Source organism: Staurois parvus, unplaced genomic scaffold (assembly GCF_062004578.1).
Source record: "Staurois parvus isolate SC_StPar_1 unplaced genomic scaffold, SC_StPar_1.0 ptg000463l, whole genome shotgun sequence".
In the NCBI taxonomy this organism is placed as follows: Eukaryota; Metazoa; Chordata; class Amphibia; order Anura; family Ranidae; genus Staurois; species Staurois parvus.
The window spans coordinates 1,553,312-1,575,385 of record NW_028318259.1 but is presented as its reverse complement, the minus strand read 5'-3'; the positions used below and the strand labels follow the sequence as shown (position 1 = coordinate 1,575,385).

Here is a 22,074-nt window from a genome sequence, read left to right as displayed (position 1 = left end):
TATTCATGAAAACACAGCCCGTCCAATCACTAGATACCAGTGACATCACTGAAATGTCATATTCATGAGAACATAGCCCGTCCAATCACTAGAGACCAATGACATCACCGACGCTTCATATTCATGAGATCACAGCCCATCCAATCACTAGAGACCAGTGACATCACTGAGACATTTCATATTCTTCAAGAAGGAAGCCTTTTTTATGAATAATTTACTGCACAGTTCACCACAAAATAGATGTGTTCACGAGAGGTAATAATTTTATTAATTGTGTTTTAAACATATATAAACCTTTTTTTGTAATACAGCATAGTATACTCCACTTCATTGTTATATATTTAGTTTCCACTTTGTCTCACTACAAAATGGCGGATGTGTATATCCTCTCCTGGTCCCTGGTATTGGCCTCCAGCACCAACATTCTCGTCACCCCAGAAAATGACTGGTCACTGAAGTTGGATTCAATAGCTTTATCGTGGACAAGTAGTATTGTACCCTCACTCACTGGGGCCCGTAGACTGTACCGGATCAGGCGTATGTTTGGTGATTTCTCCATAAGCGCCTGATAATGCCTGTAGAGATGTGTGTGGGTCCAAACCAACAGGCATGCTGATAGGATCATCTGGGCAATAAGAAGGCATATACCCAAAATATAGATGATAAAGTGGAGGAAGCAGCAGTTTTTGAGAATCTTGTACTCCAGCCATGACATGCCGTGGGCTTCTGCTCGGGAATTTTCTGCTGGTGGCATGGTGTATAATAACTTATCTGTAGACATCATCAATTTTTCTGTAAGATGCTTTTGTGTTGACACAATGGAGGTGGTCGTCAATGAACTGGGTTTTACCTTCATTGTTGTGGGAAGAGTAGAAGTTGGATGCAAAGTGGTCGTTGAAGAAATAATAGATGTTGGCACTTCTGTAGTTTGTGGAGTTGTTCTTCTTTGTTCAGTAGTTGCCATTATAGTAATATTATATGTTTTTGTGGTCATTTTTCTTGTTGTCCAAGGAGGAGTTGCCTCTGGTTGTTTTGTTGAAGTCAAGATTGGAGTCGTCACGATTGGTGTGGTCTCGATTGGAGCTGTCACGATTGGTGTTGTCACGATTGGTGTTGTCACGATTGGTGTTGTCACGATTGGTGTGGTCACGATTGGTGTTGTCACGATTGGTGTGGTCTCAATTGGTGTTGTCACGATTGGTGTTGTCATTCTTCTGCTTTTGGTAGTTGTAGCAACTGATGTTGGATGACCTTCAGTGGTCAGCACAGGTGTAGTTTTTGCTAACGACACTGTTGTAGTCTTCATTGTTGTTATCCATGGTTTTGTGGTTTTGGCAGTGGTTGACTGCGCTTTTGTGACTTTAATTACTGGCATATTTTTTTTTGGTGGCATTGTATATTGGTCTGCATCACCAATGTCCTTGCCATTACAAGCATCCATACTATATTCAATAAGTGGGGTTCCGTCAGAGCAGAGGACACTTTTCTCCTCATTTACTGGAGTTCCATCAGACAGATAATAGATATTATGCCCGTTTTCTTCCACCCATTCCTTAAAATAGTGCAGGGCACAGTTGCAGTTCCACGGGTTCTTGTCAAGATAGACATAAGCAAGAGCATTCAGGCCATCAAAGAAATTGTCTGGAATGTTTGTCAGTTTGTTCTCCGTCAAGTAAAATTTTTCAAGATGGACAAGGTTGATGATGAGATGGGTTGGAAGTTCCCACAGCTGATTGTATGATAAATCCAGATGGTCTAGGCTTTTCAAGTCTTTAAAAACCTGTTTAAACAAATAGAAACAACTACGTTTGAAAACTTTTTTCTAAAGAAAATTTAAAATAAATATTTAAAAATTTCCTTATTTGTTCACTACACAATTATGGGCTGAATCTACAAATCAATTATTTTTGTTTGCCAACTAATTTTATGGCATCTTAGTAGATGCCAGTGTTTGAACTAAAGGTGGAAGGAGATGACACATTGGCCAGTTATTGGCCTTTTATTAATTTTAGACCTTCTCTGCAAATATTTAGCCCTTATCTGGGTTGTGTGACAGATAACTGTTCAGATGTGTAATTCTTGGGATGGGAGATTTCATTATACAAGACTGCAATGGCTCACAGATCCTGTTTAGCTGAATCTCTTTCTCTTCTCCCTCACAAGGTATGAGGGATCTCAGGAGCTTAGCTAAATGCATGTTTTGATCCAATTTGGCAAATCAGTTTAGATGGATGAATTTGCTACAGATTAGGCTGCTTCCAGCCAAAGAAAAGTACTGAACAGCCAGTCTAGAAAAGTAGGGCTAGGTTATTCCCACCCAAAGCTTATTTTATCTCTTGGAACTTATGAGGTTGGAACCTACCCATCAAAACTTAGGCTGGAGTTGTTCTTTACAGGATAAGTTCACCTTTGGGAACATGTTACATGTTCCACCCGTTTTTAGGGTGGAACATGTAACATGTTCCCATAGCTGCAGTTGCGTCCACCATCCCCCCTCTCTCTGATAGATAGTACAGGCAGAAGTTTGAAAACTTTGAAAACAGCGTGGCTGTGCGGGGCTCTGCCCACATGGCTGCGTCACTGATTCACAGAGTTCTGTGAGTGCCTACAGATCCCAGCAGTCTTAGCGGTTGTCGGCTTGTAGTTTTTAAGGAACTACCACGGCGCTGTGGAGCACCGTGGTAGTTCATTGAAGCTTCCTGTCAGTATATCTGCTTGCCTGTACATCCCATACGGCAAGAAGATATTCTGACAGGTCTGCAGGAGACCTGCATTGCATCAGCAATCCACTGATCGCTGGTGCAATGCTTTACAGGCTCCTCATGACAAAAATAATAAATGCACATTTTTTTATCTGCAAAAAAATGTGCATTGATTATTTTTGTCCAAAACGTGAACTTTCTCCTTTAAGTGAACCTGTTACATTACTTTATAAAGTACAAGCTCACTCTCTATTTCCTGTTGGGTTACTTCCCTATGATGGTCCCTGCAAAAAGAAAAGCGTCAGCAAATTATAAATACATGTTAGCACCTCTTCTGAAAGTGAGTTGATGGTATTTTTCTGGAGCTCCAACACCTTCAGGCTATTCAGCCCTTTGAACGCCGAGTCAGGGATGGTGGAAATGTCATTGTTGGACAGGACCAGCCTGGTTAAGCTGGACAGTTGGGACAGATCTGGGATACTCTTGAATGAGTTATTGGCCAGATTTAATTCCCGTAACATAACCGGAAGGTCCACCTTAAAGCTAGTCAAAGCATTGTCTGATAAATCCAGCTCCACCAGCTGTTTCATCCCCTTGAAGGTTGAGGTAGAGATGGCCTTCAGGTTATTAAAACTCAGGATAAGATTGCCTGTATCTTGGGGTATCTCCTTCATGGGGACGCTGGTTAAGGCAAGTCGAACACAAGACGTCTCTTTCATGCCCTTGCTTTGATTATCCTCTGTGACACAGGAAGAGGAGACTTGGATGGCAAAAAGGAGACCAACGATCCCAAAATAAGATACAGGACTCGTGGCAAACATGGTGAGGCTGAAGTGCGCTGTAAAACGAAGGGAAAAAAATAGACTATGTTAATAATTATGACAAATATTTTTTAAACTAAAAACTCTACCAAATAATCTCTAAAGGGACCATTTACACTGTTGCACTGTGTTAGCACACGCACGTCCATGTGTGTTGCGTTAAGGCAGGCAACCCATTCATTTTTATGGACTGCTTAATATACAGTACCAAACTGCGCAAATAAAAATGCAGGTCCAATTTTTTTTGTAATATAGCACAATACAGCCCACAGTAGGACATTACTGTGCTTTGTGATGTTCTGTAACGCATATCTGCTGGGAAAGTGCATTAGGATCCCTTAACCTACTAGCAATTACAGAAACCTGGCTTCAAGCAGCAGATTCTGCTTCTCCCACAGCACTTTCCTATGGAGGCCTCATCTGGACCCACTCACCCAGACCAAGTGTTCGGAAAGGAGGTGGGGTTGGTTTGCTTCTCTCCCCACTGAGCACCTTTCAAGTCCTCCATAACCCTCCCTCTCTGTCCTTCTCTTTTTTTGAGAATCACTGCATTCGGCTTTTTTCTCCCATTTCTCTGAGGATTGCAGTGATCTATCGGCCTCCTGGACCGGGGTTGCGCTTTCTTGATGATTTCTCCGTCTGGCTACCCTACTTTCTCTCCTCTGAACTACCCACTATCATTCTTGGAGATTTTAACATCCCCATTAATGTGAACAACCCGGCTACATCCCAACTCTTCAACATAACCTCATCTTTTGCCTAACACAATGTATACAGTCCTCCACTCACTCTGATGGTAATACATTAGACCTTGTTTTCTCCCATTGTTGTACTCCCTACAACCGCACAAACACCCCCTTTCCTCTCTCTGATCACAATCTCATCACCTTCACAGTGTCCTCGTCTTCACGTATCCCTCCAAGCAGCAAACAATTACCCACAGAAACCTTCACAACTTGAACCCGGCTCCTTTCCACTCTGCAACTGACCAACTCTATGACAGAATCTCTCCCCTGTCCTGCCCTGACCTGGCCACTGCTGTCTACAACCGTTTGCTTTCATCCACATTAGACTCACTTGCTCCTTTAACTACACAAAGCATCAGGCCCCGACCATTACAACCTTGGCAGACTGACCACACCAGAAATCTTAAACAACATAGTCGTGCGCTGGAATGATTGTGGCGTAAAACCAAATCTCACCAAGCATTCACCCTATATAAATCTGCTTTCTTAACATACAATTCCTCCCTTCATGCTGCCAAACAAGCCTACTTTGTCACTCTCATCAATAGCTTGTCATCCAGTCCTCATCGTCTCTTCTCTACTTTTAACTCTCTACTTTCTCCACCTCCACCCAGTATCTCACTGACTGCTCACGAGGTTGCAAATCATTTAAAAAACAAGACCGATGCAATTTGTAGGGGCATCACCACTGCACAGACATCTATCCCACTTAGCATACCTTATACTAAACCTCCCTCAACACTTTCCTCTTTTGACCTCGCTACTACCGAAGAGGTCACTAAAGTTTTCTCAGAAGCCCGTTTCACTACCTGCCCCCTGGATCCTGTCCCCTCACAACTACTATGTTCACCCTCTTCTTCCATCCTATGCTCCTTCACTCACATCTGCAATCTCTTCTTCTTTAATGGTACCTTCCCCTCCCCTCGAAAGCATGCGCACATCACTCCCATACTTAAAAAGCCCTCCCTGGACCCCACCAACCTGACAAACTTAAGACCCATCTCCCTGCTGCCATTTACCTGTAAACTCCTAGAAGGCTTAGTCTACAATTGCCTGAGCTCCCACCTCACTGACAACAACCTTCTTGACCCTTTACAGTCTGGCTTTCGCTCACTACACTCCATTGAAACTGCCCTACTAAAACTCACTAATGATCTAATAACTGCTAAAACCAATGACCACTACTCCGTACTCATCCCATTCAATGGCCCCTACTCCGTACTCATCCCAACCAATGGCCACTACTTCTTACTCATCCCAACCAATGGCCACTACTCCGTACTAATCCCAACCAATGGCCACTACTCCATACTCTTACTACTTGACCTCTCTGCGGCTTTTGATACTGTTGACCATCCCCTCCTTCTCAAAAATCCACTGTCTTGGCCACCGAGACTCTGCTCTCTCATGGTTCTCCTCCTACCTATCTCAGCACTCCTTCAGCGTTACCTATAACTCTGGCTCCTCCTCTCCACTTCCTCTTTCTGTAGGGGTCCCTCAAGGTTCTGTCCTTGGACCCCTTCTCTTCTCCATCTACACCTCCTCCCTTGGTCACTTGATAAACTCCCATGGCTTTAAGTACCATCTCTGTGCTGATGACACAAATCTATATTTCTACGCCTCACCTCACCCCCTCAGTCTCTTCTCGCATTACTAACCTACTAAGCGACATATCGGCATGGATGTCACTCCACTTCTTCAAACTCAATCTTTCCAAAACTGAGCTCTTAGTATTCCCTCCAGCCCGTGCCCCCTCCCCTGACTTCTCCACCAAGATCAATACAACCATCAGTCCCTCCCCTCATGCCAGGATACTAGGTGTAATCCTAGACTTCCATCTGTCCTTTCAGCCCCAAATGCAATCACTGTCCAAATCTTGTAGACTTCACCTCCGCATCATCTCCAAGATACGCCCGTTCCTAACCTCGGAAACCACTAAGCAACTTATTCACTCCCCTTTTATCTCTCGCCTTGACTATTGTAACTCCCTCCTCATTGGACTACCTCATCGCAGGCTATCCCCTCTTCAGTTTATCATGAATGCTGCTTCCAGACTCATCCACCTTACTAACCGTTCTGTATCTGCCACCCCTCTCTGCCAATCCCTCCACTGGCCTCCACTCAGTGTCCTCCATCCCTCTCTACCAATCCCTCCACTGGCCTCCACTCAGTGTCCTCCATCCCTCTCTACCAATCCCTCCACTGGCCTCCACTCAGTGTCCTCCATCCCTCTCTACCAATCCCTCCACTGGCCTCCATTCAGTGTCCTCCATCCCTCTCTGCCAATCCCTCCACTGGCCTCCACTCAGTGTCCTCCACCCCTCTCTGCCAATCCCTCCACTGGCTTCCACTCAGTGTCCGCCACCCCTCTCTGCCAATCCCTCCACTCAGTGTCCTTAATCCCTCTCTGCCAATCCCTCCACTGGCTTCCCATTGCCTAATGGATAAAATTCAAAACATTAACAATAACCTATAAAGCCATTTATAACTCTGCCCCAAATTACATCACCAATCTTGTCTCCAAATATCACCCAAACCGTCCTCTCCGCTACTCGCACGACCTCCTACTCTCTAGCTCCCTTGTCTCCTCCTCCCATGTTCATCTCCAGGACTTCTCCAGAGCTTCCCCCATCCTCTGGAACTCTCTACCCCAATTTATCAGACTATCGCCTACTCTGCTCACTTTTAGGTGATCTCTAAAAACCTCTCTTTAGGGAAGCCTATCCTGCCCTCAGCTAATAACAGAATCTTCTATTCCTCCTACTAGTCCATCCCCCACAGTTATTACCTTTTGTACCACTAGCCCCTCCCTCTTAGATTGTAAGCTCCGAGGAGCAGGGCCCTCCTTTACCTCTTGTATTGAACTGTATTGTTGCTGTATTGTCTCCAGTTATATTGTAAAGCGCTGAGCAAACTGTTGGCGCCATATAAATCCTGTATAATAGTAATAATAATAATTAGGATGCCATTCAGAATGAATGGCAACGCGATGCACCAACACACAGAATGTGCGTTTACTGCAACTTAATGGTGGGACCTCTGAGTAACTATCAGCAATGAGTGAAATTAACTTTTAATTTTCCCATAATTTTAGGTGAAATTTAGGACATTTTGGGAAAAGTTTGCCTAACTTTTGTCAAAATGCTTTGATGTCAACTGGGAAGGAGAAACCAATGTTTTTGGTTTTTTTTTTTTTAAAGAGTGCAATGGACTCTAAATGGCATTTAGGGGTTGCTCAAAATTCTGAATATTTAATTGTATGTCATGCGTCATCCAATCCCATTCCTCTTTCCTAACTGGACTTTCTTATAAAGTACCTTTTATTAACTCATTTACATTGTCATTTTGAACTAGATCATGGCCTCCTCCTTCCTTTACCCTATACCTTACTCTCTACCTCCAAATTATAGATTATTTTTCCTTTTTGGTTTTCCTCATATCTCTGGTTTACAGAACTCATTATAGACCTTTATAAATATCAATCCTGTGTTCTATCGGGTATGCCTCATCTCCTTCAATTCATGCTACTGCCTTTAGTCCCTCTTCTGTCCTATAGATTGTAGACCCCTAGTGTCCAACCTGTGACTCGGGGGCTGATTCTTTGGCACTTCATTATAGCAGTGATTATATTATAGCTGTGATTTATAGCAGTCTTATGTAATAACTCTCTAGTCTACGACTGTCTCTCAAAGCATTTTCCCAATCTCCAGCAACTCCTGTTCACAGCCACTGACAGCCTCTTTCAGCATGTCTGCAGTCTCTGACCATCTCTTGTATCATGGCTGCAGTCTCTGACCATCTCTTCTATCATGTCTGCAGTCTCTGACCATCTCTTGTATCATGTCTGCAGTCTCTGACCATCTCTTGTATCATGTCTGCAGTCTCTGACCATCTCTTGTATCATGTCTGCAGTCTTTGACCATCTCTTGTATCATGTCTGCAGTCTCTGACCATCTCTTGTATCATGTCTGCAGTCTTTGACCATCTCTTGTATCATGTCTGCAGTCTCTGACTATCTCTTGTATTACACCCACAGTCTCTGACCATCTCTTCTATCATATCTGCGGTCTCTGACCATCTCTTGTATCATATCTGCGGTCTCTGACCATCTCTTGTATCATATCTGCAGTCTCTGACCATCTCTTGTATCATGTCTGCAGCCACTGACCATCTCTTGTATTACATCCACAGTCTCTAACATTTATTGTATAATGTCTGTGGTCTCTGACCATCTCTTGTACCATATCTGCAGGCTCATACCATCTCTTGTATTACATCTACAGTCTCTGAACATCTCTTGTATCATGTCCACATTCTCTGATCATCTACTGTACCATATGTACAGCCTATGACCATCTCTTGTATCATGTCTGCAGTCTCTGACCATCTCTTGTATCATGTCTGCAGTCACATACCATCTCTTGTGTTACACCCACAGTCTTTGACCATCTCTTGTATTACATCCTCAGTCTCTGACCATCTCTTGTATCATGTCTGCAGTCTCTGACCATCTCTTGTATCATGTCTGCAGTCTCTGAACATCTCTTGTATCATGTCTGCAGTCACATACCATCTCTTGTGTTACACCCACAGTCTCTGACCATCTCTTGTGTTACACCCACAGTCTCTGACCATCTCTTGTGTTACACCCACAGTCTCTGACCATCTCTTGTGTTACACCCACAGTCTCTAACCATCACTTGCATCATGTCTGCGGTCTCTGACCGTCACTTGTATCATGTCTGCGGTCTCTGACTGTCACTTGTATCATGTCTGCAGTCTCTGACCGTCACTTGTATCATGTCTGCAGTCTCTGACCATCTCTTGTACCATGTCTGCAGTCTCTGACCATCTCTTGTACCATGTCTGCAGTCTCTGACCATCTCTTGTATAACATTCACAGTCTCTGACCATCTCCTGCACCATGTCTACGCCCTCTGACCATTTATCGGATCATACCCTAGTCTTTGACTATATCCTGGTGTGTGTCTGCTGTCTCTGATAATGAATATTCACTGAATTTTATGTGTGAACCCTTGGTGATGTCGGGGGCCGCACTAGAGCTCCTGCATATCAAGGAAGTTGACCACCACTGTTGTAGACCGCTGAACCTTTTTAATAGATTTTAAAATTTCTTCTTATGTTTGTTTTCCATTGGGCATAATGACCTAAAATAAACGCACACAGTAAAAATATGCATCCCCTAAATCCTACGTTTCACCATTTACATGGCTTCATCAGGAGTGTGTACTAAATGGCAATGAAATTTACTTTGCTAACAAAAATGACCGTGCACTCCCTCAGCGTTACCTATCTCGGGTGTATAAATGAATTTTGCAGTTCCTGCATCCAGTCACCAGATGTCTCCATTGTACCATAGAGATTAAAAAAGTCGCCCATTGAATAAGTCCCCTTTTTTAGTTTTTTTTTGTTTTTTTACTTTTTACATTTTTAAATTTTTTACATTTTTTTTAACATTTTGCTGTAAAATAATACTTTATACGGTTACCCTTGAACGTTTCTCTTGCTGCTTTGTGGTCATGTCCCTGTGTTCCTGGTTGTAGCTTCATATTCAAAATATTGTCTTCCAGATGTCTCCATTGTACCATAGAGATTAAAAAAGTCGCCCATTGAATAAGTCCCCTTTTTTAGTTTTTTTTTGTTTTTTTACTTTTTACATTTTTTTTAACATTTTGCTGTAAAATAATACTTTATACGGTTACCCTTGAACGTTTCTCTTGCTGCTTTGTGGTCATGTCCCTGTGTTCCTGGTTGTAGCTTCATATTCAAAATATTGTCTTCCTGAAACCTATTCATACCCTTCATGAATTTAAAGATTACAATCGTGTCCCTCCTTACCACTTTTTTTCCTGAGGATGTAGTCTTTCTTGATATCTCTTACCCCTTAGACCTTCCACCATTTTTAATGTTGTGTCTAGACATGTTCCATCTTAGCAATATCTTGTAAGTGAGGTCTCCAGAACTGGACACCGTATTCTATATGGGGTCTAACTAAAGTTCTATATAGAGGAATCGGGACCTCCTTCCTCCTGCTGGTGACCCCTCTAGTGATATCTAAAGATCTATATAGAGGAATCGGGACCTCCTTCCTCCTGCTGGTGACCCCTCTAGTGATATAAAGATCTACATAGAGGAATCGGGACCTCCTTCCTCCTGTTGGTGACCCCTCATGTGATATAAAGATCTACATAGAGGAATCGGGACTTCCTTCCTCCCGCTGTGATCCCTCTAGTGATATGAAGATCTACATAGAGGAATCGGGACCTCCTTCCTCCTGCTGGTGACCCCTCTAGTGATAGGATCTATATAGAGGAATCAGGACCTCTTTCTTCCTGCTGGTGTTCCGTCTAGTGATATAAAGATCTATATAGAGGAATCTGGACCTCCTCCCTCCTGCTGGTGACCCCTCTAGTGATATAAAGATCTATATAGAGGAATCGGGACCTCCTTCCTCCTGGCGGTGACCCCTCTAGTGATAAGTAAAGATCTATATAGGAGAATCAGGACCTCCTTCCTCCTGCTGTGACCCCTCTAGTGATATAAAGATCTATATAGAGGAATCAGGACCTCCTTCCTCTTGCTGGTGACCCCTCTGGTGATATAAAGATCTATATAGAGGAATCAGGACCTCCTTCTTCCTGCTGGTGACCCCTCTGGTGATATAAAGATCTATATAGAGGAATCAGGACCTCCTTCCTCTTGCTGGTGACCCCTCTGGTGATATAAAGATCTATACAAAGGAATTGGGACCTCCTTCCTCCTACTGGTGACCCCTCTAGTGAGATAAAGATCTATGTAGAGGAATCAGCAGTGCCATCCACCCTATATCCCAGGCCCACCGGTCCCTTTTGGGTGCCCGCGGCATCCATGATAGGTATCCGCAGGAAGAGTAGTGGGAGCCCAGCAACGAGCTCTAATCACAACTGGGTTCAGAGCTGTCATTCACTGTAGTCCCCTTGTAAGCAATAAAGTTGAGTTTTAAAAAAAAAAGGTTAAAAAATTAAGATTTAATTAAAAAAAACAAAAACATTTTAAAATCCCCCAGTTCCCACATACATACCCATATGCATGTAAATGTGTTAATGCACTGTGATGTATGAAAATGATATTAGGTATCACTGTGCACGTTGGAGTGAGAGCAATAATTCTAGGGTCATTATTCTTGGTTAACTGTAAACTGATGAGCTGTAAAGGCTTTGAAAGAGTCACCCATAGACAGTTTTGGGTACCAATGTTTGTCTCGGTTTCATGGAAGCCAACAATAATAATCCTTATTATTTTTATAATCTTTTTATATAAAAAAAATGGTAATTCTATTGTCTTTGTTTGCACTAAAATTGAATGTATTTTTTACTGTAGTTTGATAAACAGTTGCAATAATATTGGGTGACATAAAAAATTGCAAGTACTACTTGTAGGCAGGTTGAAAACTGCCTAGTTAGTTAGGTACCAGCCCAGGCTAGGTTGGGAAAGGGTTAAGTCCACTGCTTCCAATGCACGGGCTTTTTGGGGCTTGAGCTACTCATCTATGGCAAAAATTGGAGGAAGGATGAGGTCTCAGTCTCTTGCTCAGGCCTGAGAGAGAGTGTTCTAGTCACCTGCTGTGCTGCCGCAAGGAAGCTGAGATGGAACTGTGTGACATCCTACCACCGAGGTCACCACCACGTATGGACTCTGCCACCATGGGCCTGTTAAGGTATCCCTGGGCCACCATCAGTTAGTCAGAATTAGGGAAATAATAATTTCACTTTTATCATGTTTGCACTGCAGTTGATTAGTAAAGGCTGTTAAACTTTGTCCTTGAGCCTGGTCTGAAGTTATTCAAAAAGGGTGTCTGTGAGTTTTGCTTTATACAGAAGAACCTGGGCCTGTAAATCACTAGAGGGGTAAGAAGAACATATGTTCAAATAAGTTGGTGCAGCGCTAAACAGTAATAAATATTAATAAACATACTGCCATGCAATTTCAAATAAATGTGGATAGGTGATATCACCTTAAGGTGATTAATCGTGATATATAGTTCAAAATAAACATGTGGATCAATCAGAGATCACAATTCCAAAGTGTGTGGACGTCCTGATTCGGGAGTGACAACAGGTGCAAGCCACACGAATGGGTAAAAAACGCACTCACCAGATGTGCGTTTAGAATGCACAATAATAAATCCTGCGTCATCAGGTTATAGAAAGGTCATCAGATCTCGGGTCAGGTAAGCCCTTATCCCTATGACTATGTGCAATGCACGAAACGCGTCAGTGGGGGCAACAGCAACTGGACATCTAACCACAGCATACCCTGAATACATGGTCAGTAACTTTTTGGAACTTTTTGAAAGTTTGTTTTTACCATTGCACCTATTATCCTTGAATAAAAGGTACCTTAAGCAATATCACACTATGTGGTCTCTCATTGGGCACTCTGTGTGAGTGTCATCATTCACAGTGCCCTTTTGGAGGATAGATGACCCTGATGGTGATACCTGGTAGCGGTTTCTGGTGACCTTTTCTGTGGAGCTGGGATAGTGACTCGTATGGTAACCTGACCCGAGATCTGATGACCTTTCTATAACCTGATGACGCAGGATTTATTATTGTGCATTCTAAACGCACATCTGGTGAGTGCGTTTTTTACCCATTCGTGTGGCTTGCACCTGTTGTCACTCCCGGATCAGGACGTCCACACACTTTGGAATTGTGATCTCTGATTGATCCACACGTTTATTTTGAACTATATATCACGATTAATCACCTTAAGGTGATATCACCTATCCACATTTATTTGAAATTGCATGGCAGTATGTTTATTAATATGTATTACTGTTTAGCGCTGCACCAACTTATTTGAACATATATACTATTGGAGGTTTTCTTTTGGTTGCCTTTCGGTGTATCAGCTGCTTATTTATTTGAATACATATACATATATGTGTGTATGTATGTGTGTATATATGTATTTACATATATATATATATACTTTTTGTTGTTCTTTTGGTAGCGCTCACTAAAATCTCTTTTATTGCATTCGGTAAGAAGAACACCACACTACAGTGTCAATGCAGTATGATAAAGAAGAGCCAGGTTGTTGCCAAGGATAACTAGGTTCAAGACACAAAGGGGTTTATTTACTAAAGCTGGAGAGTCCAAAATCAGACTCCCTTCTGCATAGAAACCAATCAGCTTCTAACCTCAGCTTGTTCAATGAAGCTTTGGCAATGAAACCTGGAAGCTGATTGGTTTCTATGCAGAAGGGAGTCTGATTTTGGACTCTCCAGCTTTAGTAAATAAACCCCAAAGCAACCAGTCGAGGTGTGCTACCTCTGTACGGTGATGTGTCCTCCAGTAATGAGGGAGTTTCTATTTGGGCTCGCTCCCCTAGCTATCTGTCTCCCATAGGAACCGGGACTGGTCCACCATTACAGAGGTGCTCAGCCTAACTGTATGGTATGCAAGAGGAAGAATAATTATAGGACACGCATGAGATCTGTGCTATGTATCCGGCGTAATCCAATTCTGTTACTGAGAGTGAGGTAACAGAGGTACACTAGGAGGTGGAGGTGGTGCGGCTCTACCCGTCACTCCGAATGCAACACATAATAGCCATGGAATGTAGAACTATGGGACAACACTTTCTCCAGAATTCAGTTTCATTCTACAGGCAGTGCCAGCTCATCTCTAAGTTGGGAGGCTTGCAGTTCCCACCTGGTCCTGGGCTTTGGTGAGTTACCCCTAGTGGGGGGCGCAGTAGGCCCCAACCAAAGTAATGGCGTAATCAGTAAGACCCAACCATCCTGCACACTAATGTTTTGGGTTTTTTAAGTAATTTTCAGGCCTGAAACAAGCCTTTTACCATGTGTGCAAAAAAAAGCTCTGGCAGCAAAAAGATTGAAAGAAGCCCTCACTGCCAACCTCCTTCTAAAAATGTCTGACTGTCTCTAGATTTTCCTTTTTCTAAGTCTAAGTTCACTCCTAAGCATTTTCTGCAGCGTTTTGCAGGAACACAGTACAGTCCATTTAACATGATTTCCTATGGGACATGATCACATCTCCGCGTTTTCACCCGGTGCGTTTTTTGGAAAGGGTCAGGGACTTTTTTGAACGCAAAAAAGTTGCGTTTTTGGGTTTATAGACTTCAATGGAAACGCCGCAGAAAAGCATGTAGTGCGTTATTGCATTTTAAATCTGCCTAGCAACAAGAAAAATTTAAAAAAACGGAAAAAAAAAAAACCACAAAATGCGTCAAAAACATGGGTGCAAAATGCAACGCAATACAGAAACGGTTCAAATGCAACCTGTATAGGTGTGAACCTCTAGCCTAGGGCACTGACCTAGAAGTATACAAGTGACATCACACTAAAGCAGTGTTTCTCATCTCCAGTCCTCATGGACCCCCAACAGGTCATGTTTTCAGGATTTCCATTATTTTGCACAGGTGATTTGATCAGTTTCACTGCCTTAGTAATTACCACAGCTGTTTCATCTGAGGGAAATCCTGAAAACATGACCTGTTGGGGGTCCATGAGGACTGGAGTTGAGAAACACTGCACTAAAGTGAGTACTCCTGAGTCTGGGTCAGTGTCTCAGAAAGGATTGAATGCAATGGATCAGCAGGCCAAGCAGCCAGCATTTTCAAAAGTATTGGTTAGCAACAGCAGTTTCTGTATTTTTTCTCAGCACAAGTTTCCCTTTGGATTCTGCTTTTGCTCACCTTCCTACTGAGAACACTAATAGCAGCCACCATATTTCTTCCAGCACAGGGCTCCTCTAATAAATTTAAAGGGGACCTGTCAGGTTAGAAATATGGGAGCTGCCACTGCTAACTTGTTCCAGTGTCTACCCTCAAAAATCTCTTCTCGTTCTGCCTTTTAACCTCCCTAGTGGTCTGATTATGTCAGTATTTCTGTGCTCAAAGCGGTACATTTTTTTGCATGGAAATATGTTGTTTTTTTTATTGTAGGCTGTAATATATAGGAATAACTCACTGAAATCTGTCTGAACAAGAGTCTAGTAAACATCCCGGGTATGATAAAACTTGACACAAAATCATAAATTATAATTTAATAAATAATCATAAAAATAATAATATAATAATAATACATTTAATTCAATAATATAATCAAACCAAAAACACTGAAATGTGAAATAGAGCGCCAAGTTCTCACATCACTGAGCTCAGTCGCAGAATCGTTTTCAGTGTCTGATGAGGAATTTCCCCCACGAATCATTATCACTCAATTCTGCAAGTGGTTCTGATTTACTATCGCTGTTCTCTAGCCGGTCTAAAACCGCTTTTGACCTAAAGGGACGCTTTTTGGACGCCATGGACGTTTCTCAGTTTCCAGGCAGAAAGAACAGTAAAAATGCAGGCAGGGCGCCGGACAAAGCACTCGGGACAAAATGTATGTGAAATGGTTTGATACAGGAATGTTATACTATGTGATTTTAGTGTATTTAGTGAATGTCACTTTTTGTCATTTTCAAATTTCCCGCGTTCCATCCCCGTACGTCCCGACGCTCGCAGGGAACGGAATCCAGCTGACAGATGCCGGCATCCGCTGGATTACATAGCCGGGGACACTGCAGGGGGGACATCGCGGGAGCGCAGGACAAGGTAAGTGATCCAGGGATCCCGGAGCAGCGCTGCAGTGTATTCCCGAGTGTAGATCGGGGTTACCGCTTGTGGTACTGAAACTTTACCCCGAGCTACACTCGGGAATACCGCCAGGGGGGTTAATATCAAGTGGGACAAGAGAGAGAAAGAGATTAAGACCATTACAAGATATTTGCAGCAACCCATATAAAATACGAGGGATGTTTATGTCAAACTAGGACTTTCAACATGACAGGTATAAAAAGGGACGCTAGCGTGGCGGTACTACATGCAGTAGTAAGTGACACGTGTGTCCTATTACTGATAGGCAGCACATATGTCATCGGCCAGGCCAGAGACCGTTTATCAAGATGGCAGACAACAGTGTTAATGCGTGCATGGAACCGCGTGTGGTGATGAGGTTTCTTGTGAACGAAGACGTAAAACCCGCGGATATCTACAGAAGACTTCAAGCACAGTACAGGGATGAGACGCTCAGCCGCGGTAAGACATTTGAATGGTGTAAATGTTTCAAAGATGTCTGTACGCCCATCAGTGACAATCCCGGCCGTGGTGGTTCCCAGCCCACAGCAGTCATTCCTGTGAACATTCAGCTCGTGCAACACCGGATCCTGGATAATCGATGTATAACCTGTCCTGATATCGTACAAGAGACGAATCTGTCTGTGGAAACGGTGAACACAATGGTGCCGAAGTGAAGCCGGCTGTCCTAGGATGGTTCAGGCGTACTGACAAGTCTTTCTATGCTGAAGCTTTCCAGGCATTAGTTAAACGCTGGGATAAGTGAATAAATGTAGCAGGGGAGTATGTTGAAAAATAAATGCAGTTTCCACTCCTTGAAATTTGTTCTTTCATTATATAAACTCAAAAGTCCCGGTTTGACTTGAACGTCCCTCATAGTTAAAGCTGCCAGACTGAAGTTATTGAAGCGATCAAGGGAATTTCAGACTACCCCTGCCTTGCATCAGCTATTTCATGACCAGGGTGTGATGGTTGCGTGTACTGGGCACACGAATAGCTGTGTGTGTAACAGCCATTTTGTTCAGCTGAACCCCTATGACTATGAGCAGTAGCTCGAAACGCGTCCGGGCAGAGCTACAGCAGGTGTGACGCCATGCCGCCGGCACCACGAGGGGCCCGGCGGCCATCTTGCTTACGTTTATGGTCAGTAATCTTTTATTTTACTCCTATATGTACCACTTACCTGTGAACGGAATAAACATCCTAAAAATACTGCACTATGTGGGCGCCTTTGTTCTTTTGAGCTCCTTTCAGAGCTGACTACACAGAGCAAGCTACATCCATTGCAAGGTGATCCTCAGGTGTGGCAGTGTCGTCAGGGAGTGTGGCAGTGTCGTCAGGGAGTGTGGTATACAGTGACCAGATCTGACCAGATCCTTCTGATGATATTGGATGACCTGTGATTTCTACAGTTTATGCGCATTTGATTTGCGTATCTGGTGAGTGCGCAATCATATTATCCTAAATCACCTGACCTACGGTCTCCGTCATAGGACATCCTTACAAATACACAATTCCTGATAGCATGGTTATCAGCCAAAACTCTAAAACGTTAGTATATTTCGAAACTCGAAATAACAGCTCGACCAGAATATAGACGTATTTACCTCCCTCAGTTAATATGTAGTGTTTTGAGCCCAAACATCATTAACCTAGGAGTACCGGGAACAGAACTTGCCCAATTCCTTTCCTAGGGGAACTGGGCAACAGATACCTATTGTATTTATAGCCATTTCATAGCTAATTTCATGCTGGACAATAGCATGTACATTAGCAGGTTGTAACCTGTAAGTATTCAGAGATAGTAATACCTATAGAGAACTGTATCTGGGACTTGATCCTCCCAGCAACCTTCCCTTAGATGGTCAGATGGTCTCTGTCAACAACCCCCTTGATGTGTAGAGAAGTGGAATGCTACCACATTTTGGCAGCTCTCGGGAACCATCAGGCAACTGAAGCCCTGTCAAGTTATGGCAGTCAATCTAACATCTTGCTCACTGACTGAAATCAGCTGAAACAGGACTTGCAATTATTCTTCATTTTTCACAGCTTTATCTATCTGTTGCTTGTTGTCTCTCTGTTTTTTTATAATATCTTTTTTTTTGTAAATATATTATTTGCACCATTTTGACCTTTTCATTATTAAACCCTATTTTGAAAAGTGTTGAAATTGTCTCTAAGGCTTTAATGCAAACTAAAAGCATCCCTGTCTCTTGAAGAGTGCTACTGTATATGATAAATCTCTGAATATACCTGTCTGGGGTGACAGTGACGTTTATTTTAAAATCATAATTGTATTGCTAATCTTGTGAAATTTTCAGTAAAAGTCAGTGGTGGCAGTTTAAAGAGGTAATTGCTTAGTTAACTAAACCCAGTAACAATCGCTCGCAGTCTGTTGCCACCTAGATTATGGTCCCGCAAGCTGGAGAATCTTTGTGCAGTGTGGGGTTGAGAGTCGCATTGTTGCATAAGTGACAGCGCGGTGTGAGGTAGACCAGTCTTGTGTCACAGGTTGGTGAAGAGGGCGGTGGTCCGACACCACGTTTAGTCACACAGGGCTTTTCTTTCTCAAAGAATATGTGCCGGTACTCTCTCCACCCTGGCCTATCTCTGAGTACCGTATGTTGTCTCTGCCCACTGTCCACCACTTAGTACCACTTCTTTTAGAGAATACAGAACCAAGTATCACCCCTCCCAACAACATAAGACCCCCCAAGCAAAAGATCCCCCATCAGCACCTGCAACAATAGATTTCTTTAGCAACAAATGATACTACACAGCAAGACTACAACCTACAGCTACAATAGATCCTCCAGCGCATCCCACTCCCTTTGCCAGTGCATTCATTCTGTACTGGAGGTGCCAGAAATGCAATCCCATGCATTCCTGCTGTAAAAAAAGCCCTATCCATGGCACTTCCAGCGTGTTCCCAGGGTACCCTGGAGATATGATCCCTCCAAACCATGGTGTACATTTGAAACATTGCTCATCTCCACCAAACAGTAAAAATCTATAAAGGTACGACAACGCAATTACGACGGTATTTGAGAAAAAGGGAAACTCATTCAAAAGCCTTTGACGGGGGGGGACACCCTTATAGTTGCAGCCAAAATGTTTTGTAAATGCAGCCCACCTTCCAGCTTAAACCACCAAAGGACCTAAAGCAACTCCAAGGTGGGACCACCTCATCCCCTCCTTATTATGGATGCAGATGTGTAGACTCAGGAACACAGTGCAAATGCAATTATCTCACCAAAGGAACCCCCAAAATATGCATTCTATGAATGAAAGTTTGTGAACTATTCCAAAACCACAGCCATTAATATGGAGTTGGCCCCCTGTTGTACCTCCAGTCTACCAATCAGGATATATGGATGCTGGACCATCACACCTTGTTGGACATCACATTCCAAAATTATGGGTCCTAATATCAAGCTGAACTATCCCCCGCTTTCCAGCTATAATTGCCTCTGCTCTTCTAGGAAAACTGGATTTTGGAGTATGTCTGTGAAAATTTGTACTCATTTAATGAAAAGAACATTTGTGAAGTCAGGTACTGATGCTGGATGAGAAGACCTGTGTTTCAATTTATCCCAAAGATGTTAGGTTAAGGTCAGGGCTCGGTGCAGGACACTCAAGTTCCCTTCACCCCAAACTCATCAAACCATGTCACGTATGGAGCCGGTTTTGTACACAGTGACATAGTCATGGTGGAACAGATAAGGACTTTCTCCAAACAGGGCTGAACACACTTGGACTTCATCGTTTTGACGGTTGCCGTTTGACCATATAGAGGTAGATGTGATAGGTGTCAAAAAAATGTGGCCTAATAGAGTACAAAGAACTGTTATATAGTTTAGAAATACAGCAGTTGCCTAAAATTAAATCTCATTTTTGTATGGATTGACCCTTAACAAAAAATACTGCAGAATTAAATTGCTAAAGTGCAAATCAGCAGTGTAGGTACTCACCTCCCAGAGAGAATGCCATAAAGTGTCTGATGGTCCTTCTTCCTTCTACTTATGGTTTTCATATAGCGTTGTGTCTTATCTTGACTTCCAGCTCTTTCCTGGACCTAATTTCACTTCCTACGTAGAGGAAATGGTTGAAAATTTCAATACTTGAAAAACTGTGTATCTCTTGTTTTTTCACAGAATTTTTTGATGCCACACTTATAAAGATAAAAATAATATAAACTTGAAAGTTGCCTCAGTATTTCGTAACTCATTCTAGGACATTTCATGGTGGGTCTATTAACCACTTGAGCTCCAGAGGATTTACCCCCCTTAATGACCAGGCCTCTTTTTGCTACTCGGCGCTGCACTAATTCAACTGATAATTGCGCGGTTATGCAATGCTGTACCCAAACGAAATTTATGTCCTTTTTTTCACACAAGTACACAAGTAGAGCTTTCTTTCGGTGTAATTTGATCACCTGTGCGCTTTTTATTTTTCACGCTATAAACAAAAAAAGACCAAAAATTTTGAAGAAAAACAATATTTTTTACTTTCAGCTATAAAAAATATATAGTAAACTCAAAGTTGGTTATAAATTTAGGCCCAAATGTATTCTGCTCCATGTTTTTGGTAAAAAAAATCCCAATAAGTGTATATTGATTGCTTTGTGTGGAAGTTATAGCGTCTACAAACTATGGTATAGATACTGCAATTTACGCCATTTTTCTGCTATACAGCGCTGCGCTAGTTTAACGGACAATTGCGCGGTCATGCAATACGGTACATAAATGAAATTTACATCCTTTTTTTCCCCTCAAATTGAGCTTTCTTTCGGTGGTATTTGATCGCCTGTGCGGTTTTTATTTTTTGCGCTATAAAAAAAAGGCTGACAATTTTGAGGAAAAAAAAACAATATTTTGGACTTTTTGCTATAAAACATGTCCAGTAAAAAAAAAAGCAAAAATCAAATTTAGTCATAAATTTCTGCCAAAATGCATTCTGCGACATGTCTTTGCTAAAAAAAAAACCCAATACGTGTAAATTAATTGGTTTACGTGAAAGTTATAGCGTTTACAAATGGCGGGAAAGATACTGGGATTTTTAGGTTTTTTTTTATACTAATAATGGGGGCGATCAGGGACTTATGGCAGTGACCAGCGACTTATGGCGGGACTGCGGCAGACATTCTGACATTGGGGGGTACTGAATTGGGGTCACTGACATCCCCAAAAACAGTGATCAGAGCAAAAAAAAAAAAACAATGACACTGTACTAATGGCAATGGGGAGGAAGGGGTTAACTTTATTTTGCAGGGAAGGGTTATAGGAGTGAGGGGGAGTGTTTTACTAGGGGGCGGGGTGTGTACTGGGTGGGACAAGGCTGATCGAGAAAGAGAAACTGTTCTTTCTTGATCAGCTCATCCTCGAGCTGACAGGGAAGTGACAGACAGCACAGCTACTGCAGCTGTGCTCTCTGTCACTGTTTGCCGATCGCCGGAAAACAGCCGCTAAGGACCGGCTGTGACCTGGCGACTCACATATGCGGCGGTGATCGGCGGGACAGATAGGGCGGCGGCGCGCCTCGCGCGCGCCCCCTATTTGTTTGCAAAACACACATTTTAAAACGTGGTTTTGCCTGCGAGTGCCGCCCTGCGCCGTATATCTACAGTGGCTGGGCGGCATGCGGTTAAAACCATGTAAAAAAAATTAAATAAATAAAAAAATATATATATATATCTTGTATGTCATGTCAGAAACAAACTATTCAACCCAAAATTTTTGACCACTTCTCCATGCAAAATTCTTTCAGTTGTGGGTTTCCTTGCATGAAATTCCAATTTCCAACTCCCCCCGCAAAACATCAATGGGAATAAAGTCAGGGCTTTGATTAGGACGGTCCATAACCCTCTATTATAATTAATAATATCTCGGTCACCTTACAAACATAAAATACCCCCCTAATCATCCCATAAAGAAAGTGACACTTTCACCCTTGAAAGTAAATACAACAATACTATACCTTTCTTATACCAATCTCCCAAAATCCAAAAGATAAGATTGCAACCTATCCCAACCACCTAAATAAATATTCTAAATCCAAATATACAATAAATAATTTCATAAATGAATAAATTGATAAATAAATGATGATAATACAATTATTATGCCCTATGTGTTCTTTATGCCATCTTTTTGTTGG

At 42.5% G+C, this 22,074-nt stretch overlaps 1 protein-coding gene across 1 annotated transcript in view; it reads right to left on the bottom strand.

The window, feature by feature from the left end:
- Positions 1-245: 245 nt before the first annotated feature.
- GP1BA (glycoprotein Ib platelet subunit alpha) overlaps positions 246-22,074 on the bottom strand; it is a 56,715-nt gene continuing 34,886 nt past the window's right edge. Inside the window, exons 5-6 of the mRNA XM_089688969.1 lie at positions 3,032-3,537; positions 246-1,780 (exon numbers count right to left, since the gene is read on the bottom strand). Coding sequence (XP_089545095.1) covers positions 362-1,780; positions 3,032-3,537 — 1,925 coding nt within the window. The 3' untranslated portion in view covers positions 246-361. The remainder of the gene's footprint in view (positions 1,781-3,031; positions 3,538-22,074) is intronic.